General features: G+C 40.0%; 1 protein-coding gene across 1 annotated transcript; it reads left to right on the top strand.

The window, feature by feature from the left end:
• The first annotated feature begins 1,356 nt into the window (after positions 1-1,356).
• Positions 1,357-4,289, top strand: LOC133107890 (homeobox protein six1b). Its single transcript, XM_061217174.1, has 2 exons — positions 1,357-2,170; positions 3,468-4,289. Exons 1-2 carry the CDS (start codon positions 1,611-1,613, stop codon positions 3,760-3,762), a joined length of 855 nt encoding a protein of 284 aa, XP_061073158.1. The 5' UTR covers positions 1,357-1,610; the 3' UTR covers positions 3,763-4,289.
• The last annotated feature ends 8,421 nt before the right edge of the window (positions 4,290-12,710 follow it).

The raw sequence follows: 12,710 nt of genomic DNA, 5'->3' as shown, positions 1-12,710 counted from the left end.
GTGTTGCATTGTCAACATGACCTCACCCGAATCTCGTTCTTCTGGGTTGTTACATTTTGGGCATATTTTTGGAATTTTGTACAGTGGTAAATATGACAAGTGTATTGCTGTCCATCCACATAATAGCTTAACATCGGGGAATAAAAATAAAATTTCAACGACAATGTTATGCACTGAAAACTTGACATTAAACTTCCAAGTGATTATTTGTGTTTCAATTAAATATTGCTTGAATTCGGTACATATGTTTTACCAATATAACGCTTTGCTAACAAGTTATATAGCTATATGGATATATGGTTATAAACATAGTCTTTTAATCTTAAGCACCATATACCATGGCCATGCCAACTATTTCTCGCCCTCTTGAATGCATTCCCGAGCGCAGTATTTACTGTCCTTTCCCAAACTCTTGTGTTCATGTTGGGTAAAAAAGATGAGCTGCCACAAACTGAAATATGTCCTTACTCGCATTTAAGAAGAAGCCTTCTATCTTCAATCCATTGTGCTTTCTCCCACGATCCTATTGTTTATGTGCTTTGGAATGTGTGTTCTGGAAATACATGGATTATGCATTCGAATGAACAAATCCACCGCATATTTTAACAAAGACTCAATTAACTCGGAGCTGTCTGTCTGTCTGTGCTATCACCTCAGAATCAAATAGCTGACAATAGGTAATCTCTGATGATAGAGTGTGTATTGTTCTAAGTGAGCCCTTAAACGCACGCCTGTCATAGAAATGTAAAGAATTTTAAATTCTTAGTACATTCATTATCTCAATCTTAGCAACTGGCAACTCCAGGAGCTATTCAACAAAAAGTACCTGCCGTTGCCCTTCGATCAGGTGCACTACACGAATGTAGCCAGCTCCTGCGCTTTTCCCTCGCATCTGAATATCTGAACTCTTCTGTGCAGGAAACAATATAATACACCCTGCATAATCTAGCTATAGTTTCAACGTATTATATTATACAACCAAAAATGAGTAGTAAGTCTAATGTGAGACCAGGAAATGCACGAATGAAAGCATGCGTTGAGTTTTATATGTGGGTGCGTCTGCAAATTGTATCGTAAGCTATTATTAATAATGTATTAAAATGTAATAAATTGCTTGGGTTGTTTATCGATTCATTAATAATTCATGGGCAGAATTGGCGTGATTAAATAAAACCTCACCAAAACGAGTGAGTCTGGACTTAGATCTCAATGAAAATGGCTTTAAAGGTCTGTAATAATTGATTAGTATCGAGGTGCCCCTCTCCCTCAGGTAATACTGGAGAAGGGGGTCCAGTTTCAGCCCTGACGTCCTCCAGGGAGGAAACGGAGCTGCAAACTTTGTTCTGCTCTGCTGCCAGGGTATAGGGCGGACGGAGAACCAATCAGCGGGCCGCGTAGCGCTCTTTAAGCCTGACATAACTTGAACAGGAACAAATTGTCCCAACAATCAACATCCAAAACTCCGGTGCACATCAGCAGTGGATAACACCGACTCGGATTGCTGTGAAACTTTCTTAAACAACAATCAACCTCGCGAAGACGCAAATACATACGAGCTGTAAAAGGATATCGGTTTTGGTGTGGGGAATAACACCTATCCTACAGACATTATGTCAATGTTGCCTTCCTTCGGGTTTACCCAGGAGCAAGTGGCGTGCGTATGCGAGGTGCTGCAACAAGGGGGGAATCTCGAAAGGCTCGGTCGCTTTCTGTGGTCTCTCCCAGCATGCGACCATCTCCACAAGAACGAAAGCGTCCTGAAAGCTAAGGCTGTGGTGGCTTTCCACCGAGGGAACTTCAGAGAGCTCTACAAGATCCTCGAGAGCCACCAGTTCTCCCCACACAATCACCCGAAGCTCCAGCAACTGTGGCTCAAGGCGCACTACGTGGAGGCTGAGAAACTGAGGGGCAGACCACTCGGCGCGGTGGGGAAATACAGAGTCCGAAGGAAATTTCCTCTACCCCGCACGATCTGGGACGGCGAGGAAACTAGTTACTGTTTTAAGGAGAAATCCAGGGGAGTTCTAAGGGAGTGGTACACCCACAACCCTTATCCTTCCCCCAGGGAGAAAAGAGAACTGGCCGAGGCCACGGGACTGACCACTACGCAAGTCAGTAACTGGTTTAAAAACAGAAGACAGAGAGACCGAGCTGCCGAGGCCAAAGAAAGGTAATAATTCTGTTTATACTTGAAAAAAAAAAGCACCCAGTCAGACAAAATGCGGATAAAAATTGCATTTACTTGTCGAAGTGTATAGAATAACATGGCGCTTAGAAGTTTCGCTTGACAATAATTTTTTTCTAATCGCGCATAGATTTGGCATAAATTGAGTCATGTGTTGTAAAATAAGAAATAAGGTTGAATGTAGGCCTAGTATATAAGTCTCTATAGCCTATACATTGGATCCATATTGGAACCACGAACAGGAAAATATTCAGTGTTAATTAAACTCGGAGTATATACGAACCCATGTTGGCTCAAATCTCAAGAGTAAAATGCACTCTGTTAGCCGATAGAGATATTTAACACTAAACACTGAACTTTTGCTGTGTTTAATTTATTGCATTCTTAAAGAGCATTAGAGCATTTTAAAGAGTATAAACAAGAAAATATATTTTTTTAAACCTGGGTTTACTAAAACTTCACACAATTATTTAAAGCAAAACGAAAAAACCCATTATACTATCAAAATCATGAAATATTATCTCATAGATATCTTGATATTGGAGAAAATGAAATGTTTATTTGATGATAGCCATTGCAACTTTAATGATCAGTTTGGTAAATGTTTAAAACTGGAAATAGATTATCTCGAACAGATTTATTCATTTTGTCCACAGTTAATGAGAATGCATATGCCATTCATTAAAGTTACACTGGGCATGTTTGTAGCCCTACCCACCTAAAACATGCATATTCCATAATCATGTCGGGTAGCCTATATGAAGGAATACTTTATTTTATGAAAAGAAATGTGGTTTAAACAGACGTTAAAGATTAAACAGACAACAAAGTAGCAACTGACAGCGAAGCGGCAAATAAGGGAGTGATAAAGATCGATTGAGATTCGGCAACCATTTTTTGCATTTGAATTTCAGGAATTTAAAAATAAAATGAAAACAATGATTTACCAGTAAGGTATATAACTTCATGCAAACGATTATTGTACACAGATATAGAACAATAATATTTGCAAATCCAACAATATAGGCCTACTAGAAGCCGTCAGTGTTAATCGATTCTTGTACAAATTTCACCGGTTTGATCTGTGGAGACTAGGCCTACATTTTATAATGTGTATTGTTTTATAATAGAAGTGAACATATTTGTAGCCTCGTTCAGAACCTGCAATTATGCAAAATAGAGATGCTAAATTATATTAGTTGGCTGTATTACTAATGGAGGCCTTATGTCTAAATTAAATGGTTTTTTAAAAATATTTATTTATGTATTTATTTATTTACAGAGAAAACAGCGAAAACAACAATTCCGGCAACAACAAACAGAATCAACTGTCTCCTCTTGATGGCGGCAAGTCCCTGATGTCCAGTTCGGATGACGAGTTCTCTCCACCGCAAAGCCCAGACCAGAACTCCGTGCTTCTTCTGCAAGGAAACATGACTCACCCCGGCGGCTCCTCTTACCCTCTGGCAGGCCTCAGCGCCGCACAGTCGGTACACAGCATCCAAGGACATCCGCACCAGCTCCAAGATTCGTTATTGGGACCGCTAACTTCTAGCCTTGTGGATCTCGGGTCCTAAACACTTAAGATTTTATTTCATTTTTATTTTTTTAATGTAAGACAGAGACTGAGATCCGACACTTTCAATGTATATAAAATATATATTATAAATATAAAAATTCTAACATCCCTGAGTTTTCTGATGTGAAATAGTAGTAAACCGTGGTACTTAATAAATTGACTGACGTTTGTCAAGTCGTTAAATTGGTAAAATGGTTCCCGCAAAACGCAGTTTTGATAAAGGCTCTTGTTCGGACTCGGGATGTGTTTCCCTTCCTGTCCCATAGTATAAACTGTAGCTCCCATTTAAGGCAACGCTTTCATGGTTCTCATGAACTCTAAACACAACGGAACACTTGGCTGGGCTTGCCTTTTTGCTTAATTTATGAATACTTTTTTTTTTTTGTTCAGAGTTGAATTTTAGGAAACTCTTGCTATGGAAACTGGGATAGAGGTACCGTCCCCACAACCCACAAGTTCACATTTTCTTCACAAGAATAGTGTATCGGCTTCAGCTAGTTTCCAATAAACATGACGAAAGGCGAAGGGTTTGTTTGGTGTGTGTTATTTGTAGCCTATTGTCGACACAAATCTCAGCCTAGGCCATGATCACAAAAACATCACTTGCTTTTCTTTATCATAGACTAAGCGCGATCTATTGATCGATACAAATACAACGTGTTTTATTTATTTGATACCATGTCACTTTAGTGATAATACCCGTTGAATGGGACTCTAGATTTTTAAAAGCCTACACGTTTTAAACGTGATTTAGGAGAACGTGTATTGATGTAAATATGCTATATAGGTAAGCCGTGTCTTAAAAAACCGTAAAACATCACAATACGTGAAAAGATATTTTGAAATATGTATAAAAATGATTGTAATCTAACATGGGTAGATTCTGTGGACTTTACAACAGCACTAATTGTTAAATTAAAAATATCTAACACATATTGCTTATAAGAAAACTGCAAAGCAAATTAGATTTACGTAAACTCCCATAAACAATATATATTAGGACAAAGGTAATTTTTCATATAGCATCAGCTTTGTTTACGTCTCATGGGACATAGGAAAATACCAAACGTCATCAGAACGAATGCAAGCTTTTTTCGTGATTGGTCCTCATGATGGCATTTTCTCAAAAGGCGTTAGAGTAGTCTAATTCCTGGGCTCAGGGCCAAGTTCAACGCTCCGGGTTCAACTCTGTAAAGACCGATATGGCACAAAATATAATTCGTAATAAAAACTGTTATCGTCACGTCCCAACAGGTGACGTTTAACAATGGCAACAACCAAGCAGCCTCTCGTCAACAAATTATAATAATTTCACTATTTATTCACGACACACTTAAAACAAATAGACAAGTGAGCTTAACAAAGTAAAGTGCTATTTAAACTGTCAGGCGCGTTCTGCCCAAAGCCAAGCCCGGTTCCCTCTCGTGAGACAGAGAGCGGGACAACTCTCTGTGCTTTGAGAGCGCTGTGGATCATTAGGCCTGTGTTGCCCTGTTTACTTTGTGCTCTTTCTGTGTTTGCTCTGTCGGTTCTGGGCCATGGAGAAATGACACCATCTGCAGGAGGCGCGCTTACGTTGGCTCATTCATTACTTTGTTTCAAGAGACAGGGCTATTTGAATTACTGCATTTTATTTGTGTAATCCAGAATTATTAACTGTCCTACGCGAGGAGTAGGCATATTTAAAAACCGTGGGCATACAGAAACAATAATTTCGTTTGGAAATAAGTTGGATTGAGCCTGTTTGATTTAAAACGACGATATTCACTGTAATAGGATATTTGAATTAAACAAGCCTATTTGGCTTAATTTATTGTCTTCTAAAATCCTATTTTTAACATGGGGAACATGTAGGCAAATATTAGTATGGAAAACATTAGTACTTAACTTCGAATTAACAACGAGTAGCCTACTTTTACACTGTGCTTACATTTTTAAGATACGGTTTCTTTCGGAACAAAAGTGTCCTCAAGCCAAATCTAGAACATCTCTTCTGTTTTTTACTTGCTGCTGCTACTACTACTACTAGTACTACTAAATGCAATACTGATAATACTATTATTATTATTATTATTATTATTATTATTATTATTATTATTATTATTATTATTAGTGCTGTTGTCGTCTATGTTGGAGCAATATTTGTGTTCTTGTCTAATAAATTGAATTTATAAATATTTATATATTCTACATTGAGGGAGGGTAGCCTAATCTGTGCATATAGACATAAGTTTATAACTGTCAATAAACGAACGATCGCACAAAGCAAATACTGTGCTTTATGTGTTGCTACTTTTTCTGTTGGGGCGAAAGACTCTTAGGAGCTCCTCCTTGTGTCAGGGTAAATTGTTTTGAACAGAGTGCACAGAGGATTTCCTGCGCCTAATCTGAACCAGTTGCCTTGCGTATTAGAGTCTGATTGCGGAGACTGTTGAGCCAGTGCCCGCCAATACAAGTCACCTCCCAGCAGTCTTTGAGCTCGAGACGTTTATCACATGGAAATGTACCAGTCTCAGTACTCCAAACGCGGTGGTCAAAGTGTGTTTCTCAGATAAAAATATATAATCATTCGTTGTTACAATTAGCATATGGTTATACAGTTGCCAGGCCACGCTTACATATCCTGTGGCGTTTGTGATAACATACTTCTCTTTTTATCATGCAAATACATCAATGTATCCAAAGCACGAACCTTTTCAAATAAATAACTGCCACTTCTTGGTTATTTTTTTCCTCCCTTGCATCGTTGTCCAAATTGATTAAATCTCTACATAAAGCTGTAGCTCATTATTTGTGGGGTATTTAAATAATGGCGTTATTGTGATAATGTATGACCTGTCCAGAATGGATATTTTCTTCTCAATAATGGAAACGGGAGATGGCCTAAGGAACAAATGCCTTTTATCGATCAGGCCAAGCTTGTATGCCTGATTTAAGAGCCTATCAATTAGCATGTAGCCGGTTGTTGTTTGATAATTTACATTGTTTAACTCGGAAATGATGACGTCCACAAACCCTTGACCCCTGCCGTCTACTTATTATTTTGAGACATAGGACATAGGCCCACCAGTTTAATGACAAGCGCGATATCAACAAGAAAGCACATTACAACAGGAAAATGGTGTCTTAGCATAGCATTTTTTTTCTTGAGCCTATCTGAAGGTTGTGTTTCAGTGTGCAAATTGTAATTGCTGTATAGACTAAATTACCATATATCACACCAAGCTCTAAAACGAAATAAGGTAAGAGTAGTGTTCATGCCATCATTCTACTGTACTTAGTCAACATGTTGTTTTAAAAAGACATGTGCCTATGTTACTATAGTATATTGTGAATAAGCAGACGTTTAAAATACATCTAAATAACGCAATTGTAAGGCTTTTTAGTGTTTCAGTAACTACTCGATGACTTCTATGGATCTGTTTTGGTACACACTTTTGCCATTCCTGTCAATTTAGCGAAAGCTACTTAAGGCTATATGGAATCCCTGGCTTTGGCGCAGAAATTCGCACCCGAACGCTTGCTGAGAGGTTCATGTTAGTGCTATATGTGGTATCAGTCGATGACAGACCACAGCAGTCCTTCAACACTTACTATGCTGTTATTTTTGCGAATATTAGTTCTCTAATACATGGGTTTAGAGCACCGCAACTGAACCTCCACACACACACACACACACACACACACACACACACACACACACACACACACACACACACACACACAATGCAGGCACAAAGTAATACCATTTTTGTTGTTTTGGCTCTGTGCTCCGACGCATTGGATTAAACATGAAACCGTGAATATGAGGTTATATTGCAGACTGTCATGTTTAATTTGAGAGTAATTACGTCCATATTGTGTCAATTGTGTAGGAATTACAGACATTTCTTATACATGGTTCCCTATTTTAGGGGACCAAAAGTAATTGGACAATTTGGTGCTCAGTTTTTTCTTGGCCAGCTGTGCGTCCTTGCATCGTTAGCTCATGAACAAGAAGACAACACATCTGCTTTTGGAGTCTGTTGCTGTTGTCTTTCAGCAGGAGGACCAAACATGTCAATGCCAGTAAAGCAGGCCATCATGAGGCTGAAAAATCTGAGACAAAGCCAAAACATCCAGTGTGTCAAAATCGATCGTTTGGTACACACAGCAAGAATGCATGTGTGAGCCTGGTTGACCACAGTGGATTACTATTTTCATTTGCAAAGAAAAAACCCGTTTCAACTGTCGAACAGATCCAAAATACTCTCGAGGATGTAGGCATAGACGTATCAAAGATTATATAAAGAGAAGCCTATATCAGCATAACATCAGAGGGTTCACCACAAGATGTAAACCACTGGTAAGCCTCAAGAATAAAATGGCCAGGTTAGAGTTTTCTAAAAGGTCTTATGGACAGATGAGATTAGTATTAACCTATACCAAAGTGATGTAAAGAGGAATGTGTGGAGAAAGAAAGGAATTGCTCATAATCCAAAGCATACTGCCTCATCTGTGAAACATATTAGACGTGGTGTTATGTCTTGGGCATACTAACTGCTCAGATCCAACAAAATGCCTCAAAACTCATTGAACTGCACTTAACCTTGCTGCAGGACAATGACCCCCCAAACACACAACAAAGGCGTTTTTCACGGCCAAATAGTTTAATGTTCTTCACTGGCCAAGTCAATCACCCAACCTGAATCCAACTAAACACATGTTTCACTTGCAGAAGACAAGATTGAAGTCAAAAAGCCCCACAAACAAACTGGAAGCAAAGATGGCTACAGATATCTGGCATAGCATCGCCAGGGAAGATACCCAGCATCTGGTGCATTTGCAGCTAAGTACTAAATGTAAGGACAGATTATGTTAATTTGTCTGATTACTTTTGGTCTCATAAAATTGGACAACTACATATAAAATGAGCTTCTTTTTAAATTTCTTCACATATTTAAATTCTAATGGTAATGTGAAGTTATATTAACATACTCCAATATATGTGACAAATATTGGATGAATCCATTTTACTTTAGTAACCAGCATTATCCTTGAGAATGGGTAAAGAGGTGATCAGTAAGAGGAAACCTCTTTGAATACAGTTACTGCTCATTTCCTATGTTGTCAAAAAAGAGAAGTCCTGCATTTAAAAGGCACTGCCATTAGCTTCAAGGTGAACATGCACAGCACGGCAAATATAAAACCTACAACCAGTGAGCAGCAGAAAATCAAGGTTCAGAAAGTAAAAGGCCAGTATTTTGTTCTGATCTAGATGAGCTAATTAGCACATGTCTCCAGTCAGGAGGTAGAATTAATTAGTGAAAACCACTGGCTGAGTTTCTGGGTGGACAAAACACATAACAGGACTTTTACTTTCTGACCTCTGGACTTTCCACCTTTGGTGCATATTGGCTACAGCAGAAATAAAAGTATTTTAAATGAAGTGATAATGTATGTATGTATAATATGTGAATCAAGCAATATGAGCTTTTTTTAACATGGCTGAGAAGAGTCTGGTTGTAAATTCAGTTATGAATCAATTGCAGGGGGTGAGACATGAAAACCTGCCTGCTTTCCCTGGAGACAATGACCGAGGTTGCAGCGGCCAGAGCAGGATCCCAGAACGGGGCTTTTTTGCCGGTACCTGGGCAGGTTGCCTTTCACGCCAGGCAAGGGGGAGCATCATGTGAAACCAGCCCTGGAATTCGCAAACCTCAGATCCAGCAGGGAGCGGGGACAAAAGGATCTTTTGAGCCCGGGCACAGGGAGCCGGGTCTGCGAGGAGATTCGGTTACCGGTGATGTATGGGGCCTGACAACGCTACAGGCCGCGGTAGACCCCGGAGGCTGGCTGACGCTGCGCGCGTATCACAGCACAGGAGCTTTCAAAGGCCATTGTTGCGCTGTTGCTTATACTCCTGGAACAAGAGTCAACCCCGGCAGGCAGTAGTCTTGATTTTCGAGCAGCGCCTCTGCGCTCCTCCCCCACCCAACACTAGGAGCCTTCCGGCAGGGATGCTTTTTGCGCAAGGTCCCCAGAACGTCTGTATTTTCCATGCACGCTTCTAATGATATTAAATATGGTTAAAAAAGCTTATTGGAAATTAAAGTAGCATTAGCAATAACAGTAAAATTGCTTCCGTGGTCTTATGCAGCACTAGTCCTTGATTGTTTATCCATGTGGGATGGGGCTCATCAGAATGAGAAATCAAGGATAGACAGTGTCCTGGAATACCTCTGATGATCTAACAGAAGTACACCATAGAATGCATCAGATCTTACATATATTATATATTTACCATAAAGATAAGGTGATGTGAGTGATGCTTTTTAATGGAGAATTCTCCACACTACAGGATGACAGTACTCCAGTGTACTACCTGGAGGGGCGGCGTAGCTTTCACTGATTGCAACTGTTCACCTGTGGAGGCTAGGCTCAAACCTAGCATAAGCATTGGGTGTCCCACTGCTATGGACCCCCTAGTGGGTTAATGGATCGGGTCTGTATCCCCTAGCCGTTAATGCCACTGAGGACCTCTCAAGTTATGTGCCACGTATAATGATAGTACATGGCTATTGTCTCCCAAGGGGCTAGGGCTCTTGTCAGGACTAGGTCTGAGGACTGGAGTGTGTGCTGGAGGGACAGAGGGTATGAGGCTCTCATGTGTTCCATTTTATATGATTGTTTTTAATAATGCTGCAGCTGAAAGGCAAAGGAGTAGGGTTTCAGTGCAGCCATTTTCACCAGGCACTGAGAAAGCTGTTCATACAGAGAGAGGGGGAGAGAGGGGGGACAGGGTTTGTAAACAGAAATCCAAATGAGCTGCTGCCACAACAAGACAAACACAGAGGCCACATACAAAAAGTCAGGACCTGCAGCTCGTGAGCAGGGTTTACTCAGGATGAAACAATGTGCTGATTCAATGGCTCTGTTCACCTGTCCCCTCCCCCCCCCTCCCCTTTCTGTTGTATTTCACCTGGGGAAGGGTGTGTCTTCTGTGATGGGTGATGCATGGTGCATGCTTCAGGGAGCACTATAAGGGCTGAATTTTAAACAAAATGGTGTCAAAACGTACACGCCACATACCTGCCCCTAGCAAACTCCTTCACTGAAAGTGTTCACCATCCCTGTATGCACTGTGCAATCACTTTAGTATGTGGTGGGTTTGGGTTATGTTGCACTGTTTGTTTGATATCTTAGAACTGAAAAGGTCATATATTGGGTTTTGAGTGAATGGTTGTTTTTAATTTGCAAGTATCCTGTCAGATATCTTAAATATGATCCCTGAATTCGTTTTAAACTCAGAAACTGAACTAGTACACAGTAAAATGTTCCTCATATACACTCTGTTAGAGTTGAAGTAACAGTGGACATTTTACTGTTTATTGACCTCAGAGGATTGTAAGTCACCAACACCACCACAGCTAGAGAAAAAGTACTGATTCTGTTTTCAGATGGGTTAAAGTATGTCTAATGTTACATTGCATAACCTTTCATTCATTTAACAGTACAGAGACTGAAAATGTAGAACACAAGTGCATTCATCTGATTTATATGAGTAATACTGCCAGACCTGACTCACTACATTCCTAGACCAGTGAGTCTATGTGTAACATCACTAAAGTATTAATGCAAGTCACATATGCTGAGCAAAAACTGAAAAACAGCCCTAAAAATAAACTAAAACATTCAAAAATATCATAAGCTGATATTTAAAAAATCACGCCTCAGATAATTATTTACAATCAAAACCACTTCCATAACAATTTTTGCCATTGTTTTAGTCTTTATAGGTATATATGAGAATCCACTTTAATAACCACATTTTAATAAACACACGTCAAATTCTACATGTGTGTCTCACCATTTACAATATTACAGGCTTGTTTGATAGTATTTCTTTTTACAGAGAGGAACAGAGAGGACTTTTTGTGTACAGTATTTCATATAGTTAGATTTGTAAGGTCTGGCTGTCAGAATAGGGGAGATTAAATGGCCGATTGTTATTGTTCTTGCCTCTGTCTTTCCAGGTAGGTGAGCGATACAGACTTGCCCAGACATCCATCTGCGTCTCAGCTCAGACCCGCCTGCCACCAACTGAAACCTGAACGCAGAGCACGTAGGCAGGCTAAGCCACCAGATGTCTGACATTTTCCAGCAATGTAAAGACAGAAAAAAAGGTCCTAGCTAGTAAAAAAAAAAAAACTACAGTTACTGAAACTCACTGTTCCCAAAATCATGTGTAACTGTAACAAATTTGCCGTAATACCCTTTTCCTTTTGGAAGGTGTCACAGACATCTAAATAATAGGCCAATAAATCCTTCCCTCTGCAACTGAGCAGGTCTGTAGTGAGAATTTTGGCACAAAATGGCTACCATGCCTTATTCTGGTAAGTGCGACACATTGGTGTTGGCTGAGGTGAGCTTCTCCCTTCTCTGAGATTGCGAAAGGTGCTATATATAAACATAGTCCATCTGCGTGTTCTTGTATGCAGGTCTTTCCCAATAGCATAAATGACTGAGTCATGTTATGATTGCAGGCAGCATGGTAAACAGGTAAACGCACACACATAGATAACAATCAAAGCTTTGCACTAAATATTTGCATGTAGAGTTAACTTGTAGACAACATGGCTCCTGAATCCCGGATGCAAGCTCATAATACCTTCAAACTTTGGAGTGTCTGAGCTACATACAGATTAAATGGCGTGTTTGTCACCCTTCGGGGATGAAACTCCCTGAAAGAATGGGAGCCGGTCATTGTCGGTTGCTCAGGCAGATCAGTCAGTGCCGAGGGGGTATTATCATCCCCTTGGAAAGAGAAAAGGCAAAGAAGAAAAAGCAACCTGAGTCCAGTGCCGGTGAAAAAGGTCTGTTAAAAGGATATGGCTGCAAGGTCCCAGATCATGTAACCAAGACTCACAGCAACGGAAGATTTCTCCCGTTTCATTATGTCAGGTG

The sequence above is a fragment of the Conger conger genome, chromosome 1 (assembly GCF_963514075.1).
Source record: "Conger conger chromosome 1, fConCon1.1, whole genome shotgun sequence".
NCBI classification, from domain to species: Eukaryota; Metazoa; Chordata; class Actinopteri; order Anguilliformes; family Congridae; genus Conger; species Conger conger.
Note: the sequence above shows the minus strand (reverse complement) of the source record. Positions and strands in the feature narration are given on the sequence as shown.